Raw genomic sequence first — 25,129 nt, forward strand, 5'->3', positions numbered from 1 at the left:
AGCAAGAGGGAAAGAAAGGAAGGCTGCAGCCATCCGAGGGAAAGGTTGTACATCCAGACCGGACAAACACCTGCTGCTTCTTATACGTTCTTTTCTCTCTCGGTCTTTCGTTTCTCTCCTTCTTCTGTCTTTCCTCTGCCGTTTCCCTGACTATACACTCTGTCCTCGTTTTCCTTTTCTCTCTGTCTGATTTTTTCGTTTCGTTCTTCGGTGGTTTCCTTTAAGATTCCTTTCCCCCCGTTATTATTATTAATGCTATAGTCCATTCTACTAGATTGTTGTCTTCTTACCGGCTTGTTCCATTTATTTGATTTTGATTTTGATTTTTTTCCTCTTCATTTTATTAAGGGCATTGGATGCTCCTCTGGTATTTCTTCTCTGGCTGGCTGGTCTACTTTCTCCTTCACATAGCACTGGATTTGCTTTGCTTTGCTTTGCTTTGCACGCCGTTCCCATCCTATATACCTGCTTGTTGCTTGCTGCTTGCTGCTTATAGTCTGGTCCCTCCTCCCTATTCCCCTCTGGTTCTCATTGCGCCGCCTGGGTGAATGTTGCGGTCACTTTCCCTCTAGAACTCTCGCCTCCGATTCACTACCTCTGTCGCTGAGTTGTGCCAGCAGGACCCTTCGCTCGCCTATCCTCCCTCTTCTTTTATTATTCTTTCGCCCTCTTCCTAAAATTCTCTTCTCTTTTTCACCCACCTCCTTGTCTTCCGTTACGCATCCTGACACCTCCGCCGACATCATACCTCTCCCCCTCTACCTTGTTTCACTTCGCTATACTTTCTGTCATCTCATTCATCGTTTTACTATTTATTTGAAGGTTTTCTTCTCTCTGAGAAACTGAAACATGGCTTCCTCGCTCCGTCCCCAGTTCTTTTGCACCCGTCCAAATGGCACTCTCACCCCGCTGATCGCTGTCGACGAGCTGCCTCCTCATGTCTCGATCCGCGGGGCTCCTCGTACTTTGTCTCCTAATGAGACTCAAGGAATGACAAGCTTGGGAACTCTCAGTCCCAGAGCTCAGTCCTACGTCGTTGAGGGGGTGTCCCAGGTTCCGACTCGTGCCACCTCGGCCAACGCGAACGGTCATCGCTCCAGAGACTATGACATGCACACTGCGCTTGCGCGACTCACTGTTGACGAGAATATGACCGCCAACCAGCGTCTAGCTGTGAGCAATATGCTCCAGCAGGGCTCTCCTCAGAGCTGGTCCGCGAACAACAACTGGTTGGTCCCTAGCGGCAGTGGTGGCTCGGGTGGCGGTAGTTCGAGACAGGTAAGTACTAGCTAGCAGTTGCTTTGTATGAGCTGAAATGGAGCTGTGGCTGACATGTCTCACCTTTATTCGGTTTTCAGAGCAATCCTTTGACCAAGAAAGAGTTCTGCTCTTATTGGATTCGACACGGCGAATGCGACTATCAGCAACAAGGTGAGATGAGATTCCGTGCGGTTGAACAACAGACCGAAAACAACCGTTCACCGGCTAACTTGTACCCTACAGGATGCCTTTACAAGCACGAAATGCCTAGGGATTTACCCACCTTGGAGAAACTTGGTCTGCGTGATATCCCCCGTTGGTTTCGCGAGAAGTACAACATCCCGAGTCTTGTTCCAAGCGGGCATGGTCACCCACGCGCTCAAGGTGGCCATGGACAGCACTGGAAGGATGATATGCCAGGCCGCGCCGGGATGAAGTCAATTCAATACCTGCCTCGTTTAGATCCGAACGGAGCGATCGATACTTCCGATGCGGAGAAAGGTCCCAAGCAGAAGAGTCCGGGCTATGCCGCTTCGCAGCAAAGTCCGGCCATGGCCCCCGGTCCTTCGCGCTCTGCTTTCCCAGCCGGCAACTCCCCCAAAGCCCCAGACCACCAGAGACAGGCAGGCAAGTACGGCCCTCAGTTTGGCCCAGCCGCAAAAATGCCCGACATCTTCGCTTTTGATCATCTGCCAGAGTATCCGTCTCTGAGTGCCATGGGATCTGGTATTGGCGCATTGAATCATCCTACTGCTCGGGATGACGTAGAAGCTCTCGATAGGGCGGAGCATGAGGAGTTCTTCCGCAACATGGCCCTCATGCCAAACGCCGAACTATTGCGCAATCCTTTTGACATGTCTTCCGGTACGAACCGTTCCAGGAAGGCCCAGAAGTCTCGCCGCCTGTATCAGCCTCGACCTCAGACTGCCGGACATGAGGCTAGATATGACACTCCGGATCATGACACTTACAAGAGTGTCAATTCCCCAGTCGGTGCGGGCCCAAGCCTTGGTCCCTCCATCTCCAAAGACGGTATCAGCTCTCCGTTCGCAAGTCCTCTCGCTAGTCCTATCGCGGAGACTCCCACTCGTGATGACTCGCCATCTGCGCACTCCGGCTCCTCTCATGCATCCGAGGTCAGCCCCAGGGTTATTCAGCCCCAGGGTAGCGACAAAGACCGCCCCATGCCAAGTCCTATTGGAAGCAAGAGGGCTCAGCAGAAGAAGCCCATGGGATCGTCCAACGACTTCTTCAAGCTCAACTCAAAGGGACATGAAAAGTAAGAGCGAGCGAATCAGTCCGTACGGTCTCGATCTTTCATCGCCACCTCTAACAGTATTTCTTTTGTTCTTCCATCTTTTTAATTATCACTGCTCCGGTTTACGTTGTCTTTAACTTGTATTTACGACCTTACCTACGGAGGACACGAAGCTTCCTCGGCTCTTGATGATATGAAAAACCCGATCTCGGAAACCTCCCCTAAATATACTGTCCTCTCAACCCGGGAAATGTTTATGAACGAGGTGGATGAGTTTTACAGTACAATGAACGAGCAACATGATGATATGATATGACTTTTTGTTTTTGCCCTCTTTACCCCAAAGTTCTTCCCTACCTGTTCCCTATCGTTTGTTGGATGAATGCGCGTCACCAAGGATATGATGTGATCTGAAATGATGCAAAGGTTAGGATACAATGACTGTGCAACATGAACTGGATAAAATTGTCTAGTTTTTTTTTTTTTTTTTTTCCTTCTTTGCGACAGTTGTTTCTGTTTCTGTGACAGGGTCATGGTCATGGTCAAGAATCTTCTTGATCTACTGTCCTGTTTGTCACCTTTTTATCTTCTTGTGTTAGTGGTGGTTACTTACTTTTTCTGCTTCTTTTTTAATTATGATGTACGGGTTGTATTATAAGGCCTTTTTTCAAGGGTATATTTGCATGTCAAATAAATACTCAAGAGTTTCAAAACAAAGCAAAAAAGCAAAAAAAGAAAAGAAGGCGAAGAAGGCCGGTGAACGAGGGATGAAGCTGGTACAGAATGGATGTTTATTTCTGTTGGTGAACTTTTAGCATAGGTTTCTAGGGTATCTTCAATAGGTTGCAACCTCTTCCCAGGAGATTTTGATTATCAAGAATTATCAAGACCATTCATTCATTGAGTGTAGGATTTTCAGGTATCAGTTGTACTGACTTCTAACTAGACCAAAAAGCTCAGCTGGCTGATGGTCAGTCCTTGCAGTACCTGATATGTCAACATTGAGCGTGTATGTGTGCGTGAAGAATTGATAAGGAATATAATATACATTGAGATACATAATTCTAACATGACCGTGCAAAAATGTGCGCCGCCCCTGATATTTTGAGGTACAAAAAACAAACAAGAAGAAAATAAAGAATCCCATCACAAGGGGAAAACACCTCACACGTCAAGTGTACAGTTAGTTAGTGTCCTCGCTACTCTCCTCTCCAAGTAGAGCTCTCAGCCTTTCGATTCATCTCAATCCACCCTCTATCAGCGCCTCTTACCCCCAACCTTAACAGCAACCTTCTCCCGCTCCTGCTTCGCCTTCGCATTCAAAGCCGGGTTCAACGATGGCACGTTCCGCACAGCCTCCGCAATAACCAACTTTCCATCGACCAGGGCCTGCCTCTCCAGCTCCGACTGCTTCCTCTCCGCACGGTTCGCCTCGAGCTGCTTCTTGCGCTCCTCGGTCATCTTCCAGGCCTCGGGGAAGCGGAGCTTGCGCTCGGGCTTCTGGTGGCGCAGATCGAGGGGCACGTCGCTGAAGGAGTCGCCCTCCTTGGCCTCCTTGATGAGCGTGTTGATGAGATCGCCGAGGTACCGCTTGTTCTGGGCGCGGGTGGTGAACTTCTCGCACGACATGCGGATGATCTCGGTGTTGGGGTTGTAGCGCGGACCGACGAGCTTGAGGAGCGTCTGCAGCTGCGCCGCAGAGACGTACTTCGGCGCCAGATCCTGCGTGCTGACTTCCATGACGACCTTGCTTTCGGCGGGGTGCTGCTCGCCTAGATACGACGTGTAGCGGAATCGAAGGATGTGAGTGTCCGGGGGGAGGGTGAAGGGGCGAGCCAGTTCTAATCAATCATAAGCGGGTTTTGGTTAGTCACGGACAATCAAGGGAAGAATGGAAGGGGAGGGAACTGGGATTCCATACGGCTCAAGAACGGCATATCCCAAGCAGCAATACGAGTCCATTCTCGGATGTCGCGGTGCAATTCGACCTCCGCATGAGCCATGGAGGTCATTTCATCCTCGCGGAACTCGTCGTCCGCGTCCTCAACGAGACCGAATTCGTCGTCTTCCTCCTCAGCCCAGAAACCAGGCCTCTTCTCGCGGATGTCCTCGAATCGCAGCCCGCCTCGCTCCAGGTTGGCGACTTCCCGGTTCAGGTCGGCGAGGGCGTTCGCTCGCTTCTCGGGGTCGTTGAATTCGGCCACCATGCGTCGGTTTTCGGCGTCGAACTGCACCCGCTCCTCCGGGGACAGCATATCGTACATCGACTTCTCCTCCTTGCTCAGCAGGTCTGGCGAGTAGTCCGGCATGGTGGGCATGTCGTCTAAGGTGGACGGCGACGAGGTCCTGGCCCGGGAAGTTGACGGCGTGGCGGAGAAGGAACGGATGGGGATGGCGATTGGGCCTCGCCGGGTTAGCGAGAGGGCCGAACGGCCCATGGACCGAGCTGCTAAGGCCATTTGGGAGGAGAGTGAACGGTATGGAGGAGAAGGGGGAGGTGAAAGGGCGGGATAACCAGCTGGAGAGAGGCGGAGGAGGTTTATCGGAGCCCATGTTTTTCTGCGGCTGCGAACTTCGTTTCCGCTAGACCGCTTCGGGAAGGGGGAAGGCCGTCGGCTCTTCTCTTCTCCTTCTACTCTTCCTTCTTCAACTTCATCTTCAACTCCAGGGCAAATATGTTTCGGCCCCCTTTGCTTTTTTCTATATTTTCGGTATCCGAGTGAGAACTCTTTCGCATCTCAGTATCAACCATACCACCATCGAGTCCCCCTAGACCATGGCCACAAGCCAACCCGATAAGTTGTGCTTCGTCACCGTGGGAGCCACGGCGTCATTTCATCTACTCTTGCAGGCCGTGCTGGATCAGCCCTTTTGCGATGCTCTGCACCGAATAGGCTATACACACCTACTCGTACAGTATGGCAAGGACGGCCGATCCCTATTCGAGGAATCCCTTGCCAAAATCTCCGATCGTCACGGCATCAAGCTCAACGGCTTTGATTTCAACCACGAAGGCCTTGATGGAGAAATGGGATTGGCGCAGTGTAATCCATCCGAGAACCGCAGCGGTGGAGTGATCATCAGTCATGCAGGTAAACACTTGTGTGGCCCGGAACCCTCTACACCTCTTTCTATGTCATGAGGGTAACTGGCGCAAGAATCGTATTCAAGTAAAAGAAAAAAAGAAACCAAAAGAACGCACAACTAATACGTACCTACCCCACACAGGATCGGGCAGTATCCTCGGGGCCTTACGCCTCGGTGTCCCGCTGGTGGTGGTTCCCAATCCGACGCTGAAGGATAACCACCAGGAAGATCTGGCGCGCGAGCTCCAGAAACAAGGATATGTTATTGCCAGCCCATACCAGTATGCTTGCCCCATCCCGAGAGTGTAGCAGTGACAGGGTCATTCCTTGGTTCTTATGCGTTTTCCCTCTTGTTCTTTGTAGGGACGTTGCGGCCGCCTTAGAGCACGCGGAGACCCTGAGGTCTCAGATGTTGACTTGGCCGCCTGTAAAAGGGGCCGGGAAGAAACATCGTACGCTGGACCAAGTGATGTCGGACGAGATGGGCTTTTTGGATTAATTTCTCTGGTCTGGATGGTTTTGTTGAGGTGTTTGTTATATTACTATGGCGTGGATTCCACCGCACTACTCTGTATACCTTTGGGGAGAGAATGATTTCCTCTGTCTGAGACATGATGTGAAGATTAATTATATCAACTTTCAAGCATGATGGCTACTATAATGAACCTGCGTTGGTTGTTCAATGTGTAAATGTTGACCTGTAGAGAAGTATAGAGAAAGTGGCCCAAGCTCCTTGTTGACGGCACGGAACTTCCAATCTTCTCCGATCTGAACGCGACTTCATCTCTTCGCCGCCGCCCTCACCTCTCCGTCTCGAGCGCCGTCAATTGGGGTTGAAAACAACTATTTGATAACCCTCTCTCCTCTGGGCCTGACGTTGTCTTTTTTCCTCCCCAACCGTGGGGCCTTTTCACCTCTCCTCAAACAATCGCGAAATCCACAGGGGCCTCTCACTCCCCGTTTCACGTCTCTCCCTCCCACTCCCCCCCAAATATTCACCACCCAACGCAATGGCCGAGGCCACCCTCCACAACGCCCCCATTGTCATCGACAATGGCAGCGGGACCATCCGCGCCGGTTTCGCCGGAGAGGAGATTCCCTCCTGCTACTTCCCCTCGTTCGTCGGTCGGCCCAAACACCCGCGGGTGATGGCCGGCGGCCTTGAAGGCGACGTCTTCATCGGCCAGCGGGCGCAGGAGCTGCGCGGGCTGCTCAAGATCCGGTATCCGCTGGAACACGGCATCGTGACGGACTGGGACGACATGGAAAAGATCTGGCACTACGTGTACGAGAACGAGCTGAAGACGCTGCCGGAGGAGCACCCCGTGCTGCTGACCGAGCCGCCGCTGAACCCGCGCAAGAACCGCGACACCGCCGCCCAGATCATGTTCGAAACCTTCAACGTGCCCGCCCTCTACACCTCCATCCAGGCCGTGCTGTCGCTGTACGCATCCGGCCGCACCACCGGCGTCGTGCTGGACTCGGGTGACGGCGTCTCCCATGCCGTCCCGGTGTTCGAGGGCTTCGCTATCCCCAACAGTATTCGGAGGATTGACGTCGCCGGGCGCGACGTCACAGAGCACCTGCAGGTGCTGCTGCGGAAAAACGGCCATGTGTTGCATACCAGCGCCGAGAAGGAGGTGGTGCGCATGATTAAGGAGAAGGTCTGCTACGTGTCGTTGGATCCTAAGCGGGAGGAGAAGGACTGGATGAACAGCTACCACAAGTCGGAGTCGAAATTGGTGGACTACGCCTTGCCGGATGGGCATCGGATTAAGGTATTTTCTGTTCCTCACCCCGTTTCTGCAGATATCCCCTCCCTCCGAACACTCATCCCTGACTTTTCTTGCCTCTCCTGAACAGATCGGACAAGAACGTTACCGCGCCCCGGAAATCCTCTTCGACCCCGAGCTGATCGGCTTGGAATATCCTGGAGTTCATCAAATCGTTCAAGACGCCATCACCCGGACGGATCTGGATCTGCGCAAATCCTTATACCTCAACATTGTCCTCTCGGGAGGATCGACCCTGTGCAAGAACTTCCCAGACCGACTGATGCGCGAGATCAAGCGGTTAGCGGTGGAGGATATGAAGATCCGAATCTCTGCGCCTGCGGAGCGAAAGTACACCACTTGGATTGGTGGAGGCATTCTCGCCGGACTGAGCACCTTCCGGAAGGTAAGTCGTCCAACGGATCTGTGATGCTGTATGTGGATATGCTAATCAAGTTGGACATGTAGATGTGGGTTAGTGCGGACGAATGGCATGAAGACCCTGAGATCATCCATCGGAAATTCGCCTAAGCCTTTCTTTCTGTCTTTGTCAATTCGAATCCAGACTAGGCATACGAGGGAGGAAAGTCCAAAACAAGGCTCTAAGCTCAAGGCTTCTGCCAATTCACTCCCTCGGACAACCAACGAACCAAGGCCAGAAAAAAAAAGAAGGAAAAGGCACCTCACAAAAAAAGGACAAAAAACCAACATAACCTTTAACCCAGATGATTCAAGAATTAGGTGACATTGCAACGTTGTCACGACATTTAACTTTCGACCAACCCCTGAAGAACTAGCTGTTGACTTGACGCGCATTGATTGAGCGAACAGCTTTTGATACCCCCTCCCTTCCTTCCTTCCCTCTCATTTCTATTACTCCATGTTTCTCATTGATGTCGATATTTATCCCCACAATTACACCCACACCCACTGTTTCCACCCGATTGATCTGCACCCAAACCATACCGTCAATCTGAGTCATCGAACTCATTTCGCAACTTGGGATGGCGATGACGATGGCGATGTCGACGAATCGATCAATATCAAATCAACATCATTTCACTACTCTGTTTGTTTACCTATGATTCTGAAGTCACGGTTCTCCAGCTTTAAATACAGATCCAGGTTCGAACCCCTAGGGACGCAGAGCAGAAGCAAGCAAACAGCTGGCTCCAGGCAGATCGCCTAAAATGAAATGAGGAATCAAATCAATGAAGTATCTCCTTACATATCATCTTCACCTCCTGTTCTTTTACCGTTTGATTGTTTAATTTCTTCTACTTCGATCTGTTTATTTTATGTCTCCCCTACCTGACTGACCTCACCTTACCTGACCCACCCTTACCTACCTGTGTAAATAAAGCTTTTGAACTTTGATTAACTATGTAGCTGACTGAACTTTTTATGCAATTAAGAAATAGATAGACGGACAAATTACTTAGATCTTATTTTTACCGTTTTGTTCTAGATTGGCATATCCATCGTTGTAGATCAATCAGTTGTTTATATCTCGCGAGAATCTACCTGCATTTCACTGCGGCTATATAGTATAGCGTGATGTCACCGGCGAGTTAGTCCAATATCCACGGTTTAAACCGTCCGAGGAACCAGAACAGCGGGCATCATCCGAAGTACTTGCTACGTGAATAGTAAAGAGGGAAAAAGGTTTGACTTCCAAAATGTCCGGGTTCTTATCCTTCATTTCCGACAGATATATCAAATCAAGAGAACTAACATACAGTGAGGATAAGAAACAGATGAAAAAATCAACATCATATCGAAAGACATTGTATTGTGATGGAGCCAAAAAAAAAAAAAGTAAAAAAAGGAAAAAAAAAAAAATTTGACAGTGAGAGTGCAAAACGATGTTCCCTCCTTGGTTGGCCGATTCCAGAATCTGGCATACACATTGTTGTTGAAATAGGAAATATAGAAGGATTCAGGAAAGACCAGCGATATGAAGATCCCGTGGAATAAACACACAAGATTCAAAAAATTCGATCGAAGTGCCAATGATAATTTCATGGCGAAGAGGGTATCATGTCGACAAAGGTGTCGAAGGCAATAAAAAGAAATGAAAAATGGAATAAAAAGAAGTAATTAGGTGAAGTGGGCGGTCGAGAGATAGCAGTCGAATCCGCAACTTCCCTCGATCAAATGCGAAAGTCGGAAGAGAAGAGAGATGATGTGATTATAAATTGCGACAGTCCTCGAGATTTCGAAGGTAAGGGATGTTGAAGGAGTAGGATGATGTAAAATCAAAAACTTTTTTTGGTGGTCGTGATGTCGTGAGTCATGCATGCGAAAGTCGAAAGAAATCAAGTTTCGAGACGCTGAATATGCATGTGGGTGTTGAAATCAAAGGAATCGAGGTGTCGTAGATGATGAGATGACAAGCGTCTAAGCCATTCCTCTGAGCTTGCCCCAGCCCTTCTCCAGGCCGCGCAGGGCCTTTTCGCGAGCCGAACTAGTCGAACCGGCACTACTCGAGGTAGCATTGCTGCTGGCGGAGAACTTGCGCGACAGACTGCTGCCACTGCTGGAGGTGTCCCGGTGGACCATGTTGCCGGCACCACCACGGCCGACGTGGTAGACGGGGGCGGCGCGACGCAGGTCCCGTTCTAGTTCCTCGTCGAAGCTGAACATGGCGCGCTCACTGCTGCTGTGGACGTTGCCGGCGCCGCCGCGGCCGGACTTGAAGGTGCTGGGGACATGCGAGTCCAGGCGCGTCAGAGACGCGGGACCGGTGGCCGAGCGAGAGTCGGTAGTCTTGGTGTTCTTGAGACTGATGACATTGCCAGCGCCTCCGCGAGCCGTATGGAGAGCGGGGCGGGAGGTATGAGGGACGGAAGGGTGAGGTTCAACGACCCTGTAATTGATAGATGCCGGCATGATTATGTGGTGATATGGGAGAACGAATGCTCTAAAAGAGAATCGGTCTATGACGCAAAATGCATAGAAGGCTAGTGATGCGCGAGGTCGAAGCTATGGATTCGACAGCAGGATGCTAGCAGTAGTAGAAGAAAAATCTGTCACGACGATCAAGGACGCGCAGAACTACACACTAGGGAGGGATTGGATATGGAAGAGAGTGAGAAGAGGAAAGGAGGGGTATATGATAGCTGAGTTCAAGGAAAGGATCGTGAAAATATCTTCTCCTTTGTTCAATTGCGATGGGACCACTATAAAGCGAGCCAAACATTGCGGCGGGGACGGTTTTATATACTAGTTGGATCGGTGAGCCAACCGGTCACTGGGGAAGAGGGAGAAAGGCGACGATTGCACCATTCTCGTTTGGCGTTCCAGGCACGATGGTTAAGTTCCAGGGTCACACGCTGGGCCGCTGGCGACCCGGTGGATGCGACGGTGGAGCAGCTGCCAGGAAATTGAGCGCTCGTTGCCATCTCCATCGCTGTTTCCTGAGTAAGCAATACCCAGATGTCTATGCGCGCGGTACGAGCCCCCTCCTTATGTCAGCTCGCGTTAGGGCTGGGCGGTTGCCGCAGCCATTCAGGGGTGAGTTTGGGCCCGTTCCAATCGACCATTGGCCGCCGGGGATCCACCGATCCTGCTGCTTTTGGCGCCCCCTTCTGAATCATCTGACATGTCCAAGCCCTGAAAAACGTAACAGAAACTGCCCCGAAGGCCAATCAGGGGGAAGTCCGCCCCAATGTGTCCCAAAGCGAATTTCCTGGGGGTAATGGAAATTGCTGGCCGGTCACGAGTCGTCATCGTGAGCGGATGATCCTTACAGACTCTTGCAATGGTCTCTGCTTCACTTTCAACCCGGTCAACTCGTGGTTTCCTCATCTGCAGCGCCTTCATCTGCCATCCCAACAGCCTCTTTAGAGGTGCTCCTTGCGGCTGACCGGTTTGCCCGGCAGGTAGCCAAGCAGTTAAGATTGGAGATGATTATATAAGAATTGAATTATAATCAATGTTTCAAGAAAATAGAATTTAATGAAACAATTAATCCGTCATCCCCCTTGTGATTCATGCCGGTCAATTAAAAAAAGTATTGATTTTTTATTTTTTCTTAAAAAAGAAAATGAAAAAATTTTCTCCCCCGCAAGTTACTCATATTGGCAGCACGCACGATTGCATCATCGCTTCTGGATGATTCCAACGCATCGACATCCTCCCGGTACTCCCTACAGTATGTACTGTACTGTACTCCAATTTGAGTGAACGGCTTGCTGCCTGCCGTCATCTTTGCCCGGTTCCTGACTTGTCGACTTCGCCGTCCCCATGTCGCATTGCCAATGAAACATGCGTTCGTGGGTGATCTTGCGCCTTCACGGCTGCAATGTTGTCTTTCTTGGCATGGGGCAGATCTGGCTAGAACCTCCTCTAGCGCCGGATAGTCGAGGAGATCTTCAAAGAAATCTCTCACCGTCCTTCCCCTGGATGCATCGCAATGTTAGTCAGGGATAATGTCTCCTGAACTGTCGACAACATTGACCAGTGTTGGCGGTGGATCGCATCATCTCGACTTCCATGTTGGGGTTACTATTACTACATCATACAGGACAATAATGTTCCGTTCCCTCCATTCTCCGAGGACCTCCCCCGCATACAACCGGCATTATTGAATATTATTCAACAATAATTCATCGTCTTGAAATCCAGACCAGACAAAAAACCAGCGCGATCCACTCGAGGGGGCCAGACTAAACCCGACGAGGACAACTTCCCCAGACAATTGTCAGGGCTGGACTGGAGCGAAATGACGCCAGTTCCACCACGACGACAGAAATGCCTCAACTTCCCCCGTTGATCCGTCCATTCAGCGCCGCCTGAAAATTTTTTCCTCCCCCATTCCGGTCCACTGCGGATCGTTCAGGCGATTGGCCAGCTTCACCGATCCGGTCCAACCGGTCGCGGTGACCTGGTCAATAATTTTCCCCTTCTTTTTTCGGTCATGGGTTTTTTTGGTTTTTCTTGTTTCTGAGAGTGAGGAGGCCCTCGGGCCTTCCCCGGATTTTGGCCCCAGGCATCGACGTGGTCATATGCAGGTGATGGCAAGTGTCAGCCAAAGCGGGAGAATTCCCCCTCCTGCATCACAACCCAATTTCGACTTCCAGGCCTCGGCTGGGTTCGGCTACTTACCCGTCTCTCCCTCTGCGCTCGACTGTTTCGCCAGCCGGGATCCCCTGGCATGTCAGGCTGCAATCGGCCTGAAGTGTCGATGCACAATAGAAAGCGTATTATCAACGGAATGGGCGCAGTATGAGCGATTTACGACCTCACGTTGCTCCCTGTTCGACGGAGGCCCGTCCGTCTACAGTGTTTCATCGAAGATCGGGCCCTGTCAATCCTGTTTAACTCTGGCTTCTAGCCAGGGCAGTGTTACATTGACCTATGCGCACTGTAGCAGGCGTGGAAATATTGTTTCCTGATATTAGGACTCCCTCACGGGAGGTCTCCCACTCCGAGAGACCATTCACGACGACTGCTTCATTTCATTCTGCGTTGTACCAAGACTCGACATGAACGGATACTGATCTGCACTGACTCTTTGTTGATTCGGTCAACTCGAGCGTATTGAATGCTCCTCTCGACTACGGAGTAATGTCTCTAGCCGATTTGTTTCACTTGGTGGTAACACATCATTATAGTAGTTTCTTCTTCCACTGACACACGGCCTACTCTTACGCCTATTCTTTCATCTTTTTGCCTAGTCTATCACCAATCTTCAACTATACGCGCTAGAGAAATTCTCTCTTCGTGTCACCAACGTGAACAGGCAGCAGCATATTATATGCATCTCACGGGCAGTTCGAGTGCATGTTAGCGAAGCCGCAGTCAATGGCTTTACCGGCTATTATGTCTGACGTTCCTTGGTCCTCAAAGTAGGGTGCGTCGAGTCACGATTCGGAAAGGAACGGTCCCAGTAGAGAATCAGTACCGGACACCTCATTCTGTTCAGATAGAACATAAATAGAGTTGAGTGTAAGATGATATGTGCCATGCAGTCGCATTGCAACCGAGATGAGTTGTTGCGGTATATACTTGACGTAGAATTCTCACCGCTAATCATTCCTCTGCCGTATGCTTCTTACGACGCTGCAAAACACACTCAGGTTCTTCGATAATCACTCGTGGCAGATGAGTGAAAGGCGGTATTCGAGGCTCGAGTGTTCATTGACTGACTTTCTTGCAAGTAGGTGAAATTCGTGTTTGACGAAAGAGCTTGCAAATCAAACGTTAAATACGAACTCATATACTTAGTTGGAGGCATGATCCTTTGTAGTTACGAAAATTAGACCCAGATTGATTCTCAATTTAGTATTGGCAGGAACCAATGTGATACCACCAAAATTGACATGCCAACACCAGTCAAGATCCCAAGGGCGAATTATGACTCTAGCGCGATTGCGGCCTTATATATCAGGTGTCAACAAGCTTGTCTACGTATATTCTGCCATGTCACACCGCCCGAGATATCTCCGTCGCTATCGAAACTCCGCTTCATTATCCAGGACTTCATGCAAGTCTGTGCTTCGAGCAATCTGAGCAACTACCCTGCCGCAATTGTCGGTTCAACTATCCGGTCATCTGGATCGCTGCGTCAGATACATCTACACCGCGAGTGATCTCGTTCTGCGCCAGCCCGCTCCACGCGCAACGCGCCATCAGAGCGCCGCCGATTCAAGCTTCGCCTCGAACGCCCAAGGTCAGCGACGGCCTGAAGATTCAAGATGCCTAAATATAAGTGACTCCCTGCTCCTCTTATCGGTCAACTAGAAGCTAACTATCAATGCACTCTTCTGTAGGTTCTCCCATATGATGGCAGATCTTCCACCCGTCTCGAATCGCGCCACATCCATCCCGTCTTCTGGCCGCATCTTACTGATCCCATGTCCAATTCCATAGGCGACTACTGCGATGTGTACCTTACACACGACTCCATGAGTGTGCGCAAGGCGCATAACTCCGGACGAAACCACCTGAGGAACGTGTTGGAATACTACCAGCGTATGAGACAAGCCCTACCATTACCCTCTCTGCTAGAGATTCCCATGAAATTGAAATGAATCTCTCTCCCTCGCTCACCAAAGACAATTCCAGAAATCGGTCAAGAAAAGGCCCAATCCGTCATCGACTCCATCACCTCGTCCTACGCCGCTGAAGGTCAAGCCGTGCCGAACCCTGCCATGGCTCCCCCGGGTGCTTTCCCTCCTCCCCCGTTCGCCTTTCCTCCCGGTATATCTTCCCCCTCCTCCCCTCGGATACCTTCCCCTCCATCCATCGATATCACTAATTGGAATCAGGTCGTCCAGGTCAATTCCCACCTCTTCCATTCGGAATGCCCCCACCCGGCGCACCAGGTGGTGCCCCCGGCATGCCTCCTCGTACGTCTTCCCCCTCTCCCCTCTCCCCCCCCTCTCTACCTCTACACCAAAAACTAACCCAACCAATATAGCCCCCGGCGCTCGCGGTCTCCCCTTCCCACCTCCCTTCCCCGGCGCGTCCGGCGCTGCTCCTCCCGGCTCTATCCCCCCACCTCCCCTTCCCAACATGCCCCCAGGCCAAGGCTTCCTCCCACCTCCCGGCGGCTTCCCGCCCGGCTTCCCTCCCATTCCGCCTCCTGGCCAGGGCCCTGCGGGATACAGTCCCAGCCCCGGACCCGGGATGGGCGGTCCCCCCGGCCCGTCAGATGGATACGCGCCTCCGGGTGCCGGACTGGGTGGTCTTCCTGGTCCGCCTCCTGGGTTGGGGGATTCGCGATGAGAGGGTCGTTGATTTCGAGCCTGAGATTATTTGAGTGAGTGAGTGAGCACCAGAAGAGACAGACGAAAAGATACAGAAGAGAAAAGGAAAAAGAAAATTCATGCATGATGGGAGTGCCCCTACACTACAATACACGTCTTTGGTGTGAGTGATATCTCACCATTGACGTCTGTTCTTTCTTTCCTTTGTTTTTCAAACGGTTGTTTTGTTTTACTACTTTTTTCCTCTCGAGAACATTGTATACGTGGGTGTTAAACAGTTTGTTTTCATTATTATTATTATACCTCGATATCTAGATATTTTATCTTTTTTTCATTGATTTCCGATGTTCTTTATCTGTTTCCAGCGTTCTTCTTATTCAATGGTATATATCGATTCAATCTCTCTTGATAGTGGATCTCATTTTGCTTGATGATAAATTCACTATGAATTACAAGGACAAGTTGAAAAGTTCTGAAAGGCACGTCTTTCGGACGTGGATACTAGCATTATGACCTCCGTGCATCTAAAGAGAAAACCAAAACACGGACATATCACAGATAATAACAGAGGGACAGACTATTGGATCAATCAAACAATAGTAGTAACAACCCTGTCGAGTATATAGATAGATCACGAAGTCCACAAAATCAAGTCAAGTCCCGATCTCCTGATCCAATGCTTCAGAACGCCGGTTGAAATAGAAAGAGATGATAGAGGAAAAAAGAAAGAAAAGAAAAGTTCCCGACAAGGTGATAAAAAAATGGAAAGGAGGGAGAGATGTTGATCGAACATAATACTTTTCAGTATATCCAAAAAAGTACAGTCTACATTAGTAGACTAAATGGTAGTTAGGTGCGGAGGAAACAAAAACAATCAGAAACAAGCAAGGGCAGGGCACGAGATGAAGTAATCCCGTCCCTTTCCCACGCTAAAAGCCATAACTTCATTGCAGGCAAAGCTAGAAACAATCAAAAGAACAATTTCCTAGTGTTCGTATCCAGCACCCCTTTGCCACGGGCTAGACGAGTTCTGCGCCCTGTATGCAGCTGGATTGTTGAATGGCGAGGCGTTGACTCCTCGCGGAACTGGGGATGGCGATCGTGCATCAAAGGTGGGTCGTCGGGCCGGAGCATCGTTCGCACTGGGGAACAGAGGCAGCGAAGGATCGACAGGAGACACCGGAGGGCGCGCAGACATCGGTGACGCATCGTGCGCCTCGAGGTTCTGATGGCTCACGCTCGCCCCGTTACCATTTGAGAATGAACTAGTATCATCCTCAAAAGCGCTCGACTTATACGCATTTGTCTTCATGTCACCTCGGGCGGTAGCACCCAGAGCGTCCAATTCGGTGGTCAGCTGGGTCTGCGACTTGATGAAAGATCCACGGTCATCACGCATGGGCTGGTAGCGTGTATCGGGGTTCTTCGACACGATGGCGTACACGGAGGCGACGAGAACCATGATCAGGAGAATGAGAGCAAAGACCGCGTTGATAACAAAGAATACGACACCCATAACGCCAGTCACAATTCCAGGCTGGTTGAAGACTTCGGAAAAGAACAACAGGAAGATGACGTTGAGGAAATTGATGGCGGCAATCGAGATGTTATAGATGTTCGTCTTCTTGTCCATCCACGGTCGCATAACACTGACCGCGATCAACATGGCAGCCTCGATGATGACCAGAGCAATTGTTTGGACGATGGGAGCCGATTGACTGAGGCCGATGAACATGCCCTTGATCAGGATGTATGCGAGCGTGGGCACGACAAAGTAATATGCTGTGGCGCGATACTGCACGTACAAGAAACCCCACTTGTTCAAACAGGTGGGATCAGAGTAGAGGATATAGGCCGGGTTCTTGTGCATGGTAACCGAGCGTTTCGCAAGGCGAATGACCTTCAAAGCTGCCCAACCCAGGGCCGCAATGATCGATATCAGCATAATCACGGCAAGAACAATCTCGGCGGCCGAGTCCTGTCTGGTGAACTCCCACAGACAAAGAATACACATCTGCGGGAAGCCGATCAGGGTAAGTCGAAAGAGGATTCCTCGAGCAACAGTCTTCCATCCGTTTCGGAAGTCCTGGAACTTATCGCTCTTCATTTTGCCGTGCTTCGCCAAGACCTCACAGCCTGCTTTAAAAAGAGCAACAAAAATCATCACAACGGTGACAAAGAAGACGAAAAAGATTAGCCCCGTCAAGAAAATGTTGGTCTGTTCGATTTTGGCCTTGAATCCGACACGCTCAATACCCTTGACGGTAATACTACTGCTTTTCGCGCCACTCTGTTCTCCCTCGCGCTTAAACAGATGCCCGGAGGCGCTTCTGGCTAGACCGACCGAAGTATCGAAAGATCGCTTTTTCAGCACCTCAACCGAAGTTGTTGAAAGCTGCGAGAGAATTGTGGACGGGGTTCCTCCGGTCGCTCGCTGGTACCATGTACAGATGGTTTCAAGGAAACCAATGCGAATGATACCCATACTCCATTGGAAATTCTGCGTCCACGACTCTACAATCGGCGGCATGTGAACAGAAGTCATACCAATGATGGCCTGCGACTGCATAAAACTGAATAAAGACAGGGCGTTCGCTGCAACATGTGCGGCTGTATTCGAGTGACCGAGTCCGGACGTAATGGCCGAAGCTGCCAGACCTAAGCCGGATATAATTGCTGTAGACCAACCAACTCCTTGCTGGTAGACCGTTTTACTGTTGGATAAACTAGCCTCGAGACATGTGATAGGTTTTCCTGTTTCCGTCGAGTTGATATAGATGCGAACAGAGGCGTCAAGGTCGGGGACAGTATATGCGATACCTAGAGCGATTCGTTAGCAAACAAGGATCCCCCTATTATGAGCGATTTCACTAGATACACACCGGGAATGCTGTTGACGACTTCTTCCGGAACGTCAATGGTAGCTTTCTTAACGTCGATAGGACCTGTGTTCATAGGGCAAAGGCCTTGCAGGTTCTGCTCACACGGATCAATTTCCTTTCGGAGAGCCTCGATTCCGTATGCGTTAAGGATTAGCTCCGCAGTCATTTTTCCCGAAATCGAGGCCACTCCATCGAAGCTGAATGCCAGAGAACGGTTGTTGGGGGTGAACGTGACGGCGAAATAGGTTGCCGTGAAATTGTTGCTGTCTTGACACAAATTCAAGGCATTGGATTTGATGACCTTGATCGCAGACACCGAAGGTGCCGCGAGGAAAGCGAGGAAAACGCTGAATAGAAGCGATAATAGCCGCATGGTGGGAGGTGTATTGTCGGCGTCAAGTTTCCCAGTCGACGGCGAATATACTCGTCAGTTAAGAGGTTCCAGTACCGGAGAATGCGGGCGGTGGTGGTGGTGAATTAGGTAGTACTCCAGAGTATCTATCAGGTTGGTGTCGGCCGGATGCGGAAGGATTGGGTCTGGGTCGCAAAGGTTGGCGATGAAACCCTGACAAACGCTGTATTATCGAAAGTAGTGGATACTGGCGTGGTGAGGTTACAATTCACAATCATTGATGTCTAACCAGGCAGTGCGATTGTTCGAGAAAAGGTGGATAGACAGATGGGATGAACGACCGACGATGATTAGATAAGTGGAGTCAAACGAACGACGAAAAAAACGAAGGAAAAGAACTGAAAATAGTTAAGGAATGTCGGATAGTGTAATTGTAATAGTCGAATGATAGACGAAGTTGGATTGAAAGAGTCGAATAAAGCGAGCGGGACGGCGACACACAGTATGCCTGAGGAAGAGGAAGGGAAACAAGGGAAGGGATAGACCAGGAAGCGGATGGGGAGGGATTCCTTAGTGTCTCCTCACTCCCTTTAGAAAAAGCGGAACAGAAAAGAAAAGAAAAAGATGACTCGCTCCCTCAGACAAAGGGAAACCCAGTCTGGAATTGCGACGAGAGATGGGAACGAGCGGAAGGAAAGAGAAAGAAGAGAAAGAAGTGATGGAAGACACACACTTGATTTTCTACTTCCCGACTTTCTTTCTTGAAGGAAGAGAGAGAAAGAGAGAGGGAGGGAGGGAGGAGAAGGGGAGAAATGGAAGACCCGCCTGGCCGCCGGTGGAGAGAGAGAAGAGAGAGGGAAAGAGAGTTGATGCCTGAGTCAGCAGCAGATTATGCCGCCGGGTGGGTCTTACCGTACCGTTCGTGGTATTTTTGGACTTTGCAGCCGTGGAGTCGCAGGTAACGGTTCGAGACCCTGGATTTACCTCTAGCAGTACTTAGTTAGGTAGTCTTAGCAGAGGTAGTACCTATGTGGTTATAGGTAGTAGTATTAGACAAAAAGAGAGATATCGAGGGAAACTAAGAGAGACCAAAGAACAAATCCCAAATCAAAATAAAGAAGACATGCATTACCTACTCCGTATGCCTCCCCTAACTCGCTCCGGTGACCAGTCCTTCCCCTCTCTCTCCTTCCATCTCTCTCATTCTCTCGTGCTAAGACGGACTTTCCCCCAGTCCCAGCGCACGCGCGTCCCTCAGGGGGTTGGCTTCTGGGCCCCAATGCGGTTGATTTTACGTCCTGTCCACCTCTTCCCGCTTCTGATTTGCTCCCAAGCTCATCATCGGGACGGCCAAGATTTCATTTTTTGGCGCCCAAGAAAAATGGCTGGTAAGCAGGTGATTCTTCTGCCAGATGTTATTATTTACTCCATGGTTATTGATTGAAGCCAAGGGCCCGATGTCACTCTTCCAACTTCCGGTCGAGTCAAAGCCAATAGGAGCCACGACAAGAGAGACATAAAGTGAGGATGGATCATCCTTCCCTGCCACACATCTTGTCTGCCTGTGTGTTTGGGAGGATTTTCGACTGTCGACTTGGCTTCCTCCTTGAGGAATAGGTTCTTAGGAGTTCGAGGAAATCGACTCCATCCGTTAACCGCCCGCCCCCCGGGTCCCGCCATGGAGAGACAAGACACGCCGACTACTTGCATATGCGATGTTTGATGATTTTATTCTATCCTTCTGCCTGCCAGACTGCTATTAATAACAGATTGCATGATACTCCGCGGCAACTCAATCTGCACAGTCGCTCTGTCAGCAGCGGGAAGCTCTCGGTGGGTTTCATACTGGAAAGATAGTGCTGCGTACTCCGTACATGCGTGGGATTATTGCATACACCGTATGCACTCCATCTTTCTCTCCCCGGACAGAAGAAATGCCAAATTCCAGGTCGAAGGTCGAAGATTGCCACCACTCCGTCACTCCCGCCAATCTCCGTCGCTACAAGAACACTAGTATCCGTATTTACTACTTACAGGTCTCTGCAAACGCTTGCCTAGGACCTAAATTCAAGACGAAGGATGAGGACTCCCCGTACCTATCATACAAGCAGTACGGGCGAATACGGGCACATCAAATGCGATCAACACAAACGCTACGGTAATACCTGCGAGGACTTCTCACTTCTCAGGGACGCGCCTTATGCAGGGTATATGCTACATGCAGAGGGCTTACTCTTAAACCGACCGCAACATATACCCCTCAAGTATTGAATCTTGAAGCAACAGAGCATGTGATGGGTTCAAACTCCAAAATCCAAACTCACAGGCAAATACTCGTATTGTTCGTGAGAGAGCGACTACTCCGTAACGAAGCGCCCCACGTCGAATTAGGTGCGAAGGTTAAATGGGCGAAAGACCGCGGCCTTGGCGCTTGCTCACTCGCCGCGTTGCACTTTTCTGTGCCTTTTGCACAGCCCCCTGGGAGGAGCCTTCGTCGCTCCTCCCTTTTGACTCGGTAAAACAGGAGTGTCTCGCTTTAAATACGGCCATTGGATTCTTCTCACCATTGCCACTCTTCTATACCGCACAGATAGATGCTCATCGTGTAAACAATTTCCTACTCTCACCCACAATGGAGATCATTCACCCCTGATCAACGACAACGACAGCAGTCAGATCACCGGCGCTCTCGCTGGAATGCGCGTCATGACGTCGGGGCCCAGTGATCATCTCTACTCCGTTCCTGAAGGAATTTCATCGACGGATAAGCATTTTGGTGTCGTTTCACCTGGGTAAATCCCCGTCCCCTATCCTCTCCATTAGCCAGAAACGGGTCAGAAAGAAGAAGAAGCAACAGAAAAAGAAAAAGAAAAAAAAAGCGACCTGCAACAACTCTCACCCGAGCCTTTGATTTCAGGAGATCTGTCCCCTGGCCGGCTGCCTTCGAACCATAGGCGGCCGTCCTATTTTTGGCACGCCGGGAAGGGATTAGGCCCTGTACTGCATGAGTGTATGAGTGTACCAAACGTACACACAGTCTTGACTCCTTGCCCACGATGGCGTTGTCACTGAACTGTTTCACATTTTAATATTTTTTCAATCTATGTTTTGGATCGAAATGGTCTGTGGCTTCTAGCTAATCTCACATTTGGGGTCTTGTGTTCGGTTGGAGTGTACTCCATACCAAGACCCGACCTACCACCAGGTAGCAGCGTATTTTATTCTCCTGACCTACCAGACCAGACCACATGACCGGGCACATGGACTCTGGCACTGCCCGATCTGACAGCCTGACATGAACTACACTTGGAGGTATTTTCTTGGACGTGCATACTTGGAGGTACTTGCTAGGAACCAACATTCCCAGATACAGGGTATCATCTGACTCTTTTGTTTGGGGGCTTTACTAACTAGTGCTCGCTCATTTCTATCCTCAACTCTTCCTTCCGGATCCAGTCGGTGGTCTATTGAAAGACATCGGTCAAGTCTAGCGGTCAGCGCCCGGGATCCAACGTCTGCGGGCACAGAGAGTGACTGGATTCTTCGCAATTTCTTCCTCGCTTTCATGATTCACTTTACGATGGCCGACCCTTCCGCAAACCCCGCTAGCCAGCTTCCGGCATTCGATAGTGCAATGCTGGTTTCCATATATGTCCAAATGGGACATTACCTCCGTCGAACACAAACCAGCATCTTCACATGAAATGAGACAAGACTTCAATCCGTGCGCTTTCGCCACTAGGAGGGGACCAAGAATGACATATCTCCGAGTGGCCCGCCCGGTGCGAGTGACATATCAGATGCGTAGACTAAGACTTTGTCGGTTTTGCGCTGGGCATATTATTGGAAACTCAATGCCTATGGTCCCATATAATATGCACCTCTGTAAAGGGTTCGAGGCTTTATTTTCTGTACACCTGAAGATCAATGGTGGTCTCGATGCCTTAGGCTCTGGGTTGTGCATATAGACAACAAGTCCCTTGGAAGCTTCATGACTTGTGAAATGTTGCGGTGAATGCTCTCAAAAGTTTCACCATTTGACTGCTGACATTCAAATTAGAACACGTAGGGAGAAGCTCGTCTTACATGACAGTCAATTATTCAATCATTTTGATCATTAATGGTCTACTTCGGCATCTATTATACCTACGTAGCTCAACATTTAGTCCATTCTTAATAGAAAATTCATGATTCTAACTCAGTATTATTATCTACGTTACCAAGCTAGTTAATCAGACAACTCCAAACCACTCCATTGACCAAACAGATGGCATCCAAAACGTGCCTACCATATCCGGAAGGTTGATGCCTGTTAATGCCTGGGAAAAGATTCTCTGACCGCCCGGCCCTATCAGCGGCTATCAGCACGTGACCGCGGAGGTCGATATTTTCTTCCCGCAAAATCGGCCAAAAATTATGGAGCGACGGCGATAAAGAAAAACTTTTTTCCATACGTTGACGAGCTTGCCCGTGCTTCGCCATTTGTCTCCAGGGAAGCAATTCTAGCGTCTAGAGTTTGTTTGATTCTAGAGGCTTCTTTGTATCTTTTTTATTATTATTTTGTTTTGTTTTCTGATTGAAGATTCAATTCAATTGAGTTGGGTCTGATCTGCCTATCCGAGGACGGAAACTTTTTTTTTTTCTTTCACTCAACCGCTGACAGTCGTCCCTCTGCACTCGATCGCCGAAAATGCCGATTCCCGTGGATACCGCGAAGTCGATTACGAAGAAGCGCAAGAGAAAGCATGGAGGTAGTGCGCGCGCCGCCGCCGCCGAGGAGGATGTGCCCGCGACGCCTGCGGCCGTGAGCGAGACTCCCGAGAAGGAAGTGACCTCCGCGAAGAACAAGAAGAAGAGCTCTGCCAAGGAGGCGACCTTGAAGAAGCGCAAGGTGGAGAAGCCGGTCAGCGAGGGCGAGAACGACAGCGACGAGGGGTCGGATGAGGATGCTGCTCCCGCTCAGGACGACGAGGATAGCGACGCTGAGGAGGAAGAGGAGGAGTCTGCCGGTGACGCTGAGGATCTTCCCTCGGCAGACCCTGTTAGTCTGCCGCAGGTGGAGGGAGAGCCGCAGAAATTCACGGAATTGAATCTGTCGGATAAGACGATGAAGGCGATCCAGGAAATGGGCTTTGAGACTATGACTGAGATCCAGCAGCGTGCTATCCCGCCGTTGCTTGCTGGTCGGGATGTCCTTGGTGCTGCGAAGACTGGCTCCGGAAAGACTCTATCGTTCTTGATTCCTGCGATCGAGATGTTGAGCTCGTTGCGGTTCAAGCCGAGAAACGGTAAGTTGAGGCTCTATGGGTGATTCTGGTCGTGTCGCGGTGGCTTACATGTTTGTCGTATACAGGTACCGGTGTTCTCATTGTTTCCCCCACACGCGAGTTGGCCTTGCAAATATTCCAGGTGGCCCGTGAACTTTGCCAGTTCCAGTAAGTGCTATACCCACCGGTGTTGGATTGTGCCCCGGGCTGACTTGGAAAACTTAGTTCTCAAACCTACGGTATTGTCATTGGAGGCGCCAACCGAAGGGCGGAGGCCGAAAAGCTCATCAAGGGTGTCAACCTGCTTGTTGCGACGCCGGGACGTTTGCTGGATCATTTGCAAAACACCCAGGGTTTTGTCTACAAGAACCTGAAGACGCTGGTCATCGACGAGGCGGATCGTATTCTGGAAGTCGGTTTCGAAGATGAAATGCGCCAGATCGTCAAGATTCTGCCCAACGATAACAGACAAACCATGCTGTTCTCCGCCACCCAGACCACCAAGGTTGAGGATTTGGCGCGGATATCTCTCCGACCGGGTCCTTTGTACGTGAACGTGGACCATCGCAAAGAGCACAGTACCGTGGAAGGTCTGGAGCAAGGCTACGTTCTCTGTGAGGCCGATAAGCGCTTCCTGCTGCTCTTCTCTTTCCTGAAGCGCAACGCGAAGAAGAAGATCATTGTTTTCTTCTCCAGCTGCAACTGCGTCAAATACCATGCCGAGCTCCTCAACTACATCGATCTACCCGTGCTTGAGCTGCACGGAAAGCAGAAACAGCAGAAGCGAACCAACACGTTCTTCGAATTCTGCAACGCCAAGTCCGGTACCCTTATCTGTACTGACGTTGCCGCTCGAGGTTTGGATGTATGTTTCACTGCCCCTTGATCGTTTGCTACGAGATATCTAACCGTTGACTAGATTCCTGCCGTGGACTGGATCATCCAGTATGACCCCCCTGATGACACCAGAGATTACATCCACCGTGTCGGTCGTACGGCGCGTGGTAAGGACGGAAAGGGTCGTAGCTTGATGTTCTTGCAGCCGTCGGAGGTCGGTTTCCTGAAGCACTTGAAGGAGGCCCGAGTTCCTGTCGTTGAATTCGACTTCCCCGCCAACAAGATTGTCAACGTCCAGTCTCAGCTTGAGAAGCTGATCGAGCAGAACTACTACCTGAACAAGGTGAGTTTCAATCCTCCAACGAGTTTCTAAAGCCTAATCTATCTCATCTCAAATAAAATGCTAACTGCCCGACCAGTCCGCCAAGGAAGGCTACCGCTCATACCTCCAGGCCTATGCCTCGCATTCGCTGCGGTCCGTCTTCGACGTGCACAAGATCGACCTCGTCAAGGTGGCGAAGGGCTTCGGATTCTCCACACCGCCTCGCATCGACATCCAACTCGGCTCCAGTCTCAGCCGGGACAAGAAGCAGCAGCAACAAGGCCGACGAACCTACGGCAGTCAACCCAAGGGATTGAAGTTCAAGCGGAAGCACGAGGATGATTAATTTCACCCCAGCGGAGTGGTTGCGTGTAAAGT

At 50.4% G+C, this 25,129-nt stretch overlaps 8 protein-coding genes across 8 annotated transcripts; 5 read left to right on the forward strand and 3 right to left on the reverse strand.

Moving 5' to 3' along the window:
- Nucleotides 1-849: 849 nt before the first annotated feature.
- KD926_008897 (uncharacterized protein) lies at nucleotides 850-2,543 on the forward strand (the record flags this gene model as incomplete). The annotated part of the gene is made up of 3 exons (XM_053101479.1): nucleotides 850-1,278; nucleotides 1,359-1,431; nucleotides 1,504-2,543. 3 exons carry the CDS (start codon nucleotides 850-852, stop codon nucleotides 2,541-2,543), a joined length of 1,542 nt encoding a protein of 513 aa, XP_052954893.1.
- Nucleotides 2,544-3,775: 1,232 nt separating this feature from the next.
- On the reverse strand, nucleotides 3,776-4,977 carry KD926_008898 (mitochondrial 37S ribosomal protein mS35; the record flags this gene model as incomplete). The annotated part of the gene is made up of 2 exons (XM_053101481.1): nucleotides 3,776-4,359; nucleotides 4,440-4,977. 2 exons carry the CDS (start codon nucleotides 4,975-4,977, stop codon nucleotides 3,776-3,778), a joined length of 1,122 nt encoding a protein of 373 aa, XP_052954894.1.
- A 317-nt stretch (nucleotides 4,978-5,294) lies between these two features.
- On the forward strand, nucleotides 5,295-6,103 carry alg13 (N-acetylglucosaminyldiphosphodolichol N-acetylglucosaminyltransferase catalytic subunit ALG13; the record flags this gene model as incomplete). The annotated part of the gene is made up of 3 exons (XM_053101482.1): nucleotides 5,295-5,610; nucleotides 5,747-5,885; nucleotides 5,968-6,103. 3 exons carry the CDS (start codon nucleotides 5,295-5,297, stop codon nucleotides 6,101-6,103), a joined length of 591 nt encoding a protein of 196 aa, XP_052954895.1.
- A 511-nt stretch (nucleotides 6,104-6,614) lies between these two features.
- Nucleotides 6,615-7,907, forward strand: KD926_008900 (actin-related protein ArpA; the record flags this gene model as incomplete). The annotated part of the gene is made up of 3 exons (XM_053101483.1): nucleotides 6,615-7,382; nucleotides 7,468-7,782; nucleotides 7,845-7,907. The coding sequence occupies 3 exons, from the start codon at nucleotides 6,615-6,617 to the stop codon at nucleotides 7,905-7,907; spliced, it is 1,146 nt and encodes a 381-aa protein (XP_052954896.1).
- A 1,869-nt stretch (nucleotides 7,908-9,776) lies between these two features.
- KD926_008901 (DUF3602 domain-containing protein) lies at nucleotides 9,777-10,268 on the reverse strand (the record flags this gene model as incomplete). Its single annotated transcript, XM_053101484.1, has 1 exon — nucleotides 9,777-10,268. One exon carries the CDS (start codon nucleotides 10,266-10,268, stop codon nucleotides 9,777-9,779), a length of 492 nt encoding a protein of 163 aa, XP_052954897.1.
- Nucleotides 10,269-13,702: 3,434 nt separating this feature from the next.
- On the forward strand, nucleotides 13,703-15,110 carry KD926_008902 (putative U1 snRNP complex component Yhc1; the record flags this gene model as incomplete). The annotated part of the gene is made up of 5 exons (XM_053101485.1): nucleotides 13,703-13,912; nucleotides 14,153-14,354; nucleotides 14,448-14,582; nucleotides 14,651-14,731; nucleotides 14,803-15,110. 5 exons carry the CDS (start codon nucleotides 13,703-13,705, stop codon nucleotides 15,108-15,110), a joined length of 936 nt encoding a protein of 311 aa, XP_052954898.1.
- A 966-nt stretch (nucleotides 15,111-16,076) lies between these two features.
- KD926_008903 (transient receptor potential ion channel family protein) lies at nucleotides 16,077-18,346 on the reverse strand (the record flags this gene model as incomplete). The annotated part of the gene is made up of 2 exons (XM_053101486.1): nucleotides 16,077-17,911; nucleotides 17,974-18,346. 2 exons carry the CDS (start codon nucleotides 18,344-18,346, stop codon nucleotides 16,077-16,079), a joined length of 2,208 nt encoding a protein of 735 aa, XP_052954899.1.
- Nucleotides 18,347-23,015: 4,669 nt separating this feature from the next.
- Nucleotides 23,016-25,097, forward strand: has1 (ATP-dependent RNA helicase HAS1; the record flags this gene model as incomplete). Its single annotated transcript, XM_053101487.1, has 5 exons — nucleotides 23,016-23,613; nucleotides 23,679-23,760; nucleotides 23,818-24,457; nucleotides 24,512-24,772; nucleotides 24,849-25,097. 5 exons carry the CDS (start codon nucleotides 23,016-23,018, stop codon nucleotides 25,095-25,097), a joined length of 1,830 nt encoding a protein of 609 aa, XP_052954900.1.
- Nucleotides 25,098-25,129: the final 32 nt, after the last annotated feature.

This window comes from Aspergillus affinis, assembly GCF_023601865.1.
Source record: "Aspergillus affinis strain CMG 70 chromosome Unknown NODE_60_length_195438_cov_84_765746, whole genome shotgun sequence".
Lineage (NCBI taxonomy): Eukaryota > Fungi > Ascomycota > Eurotiomycetes > Eurotiales > Aspergillaceae > Aspergillus > Aspergillus affinis.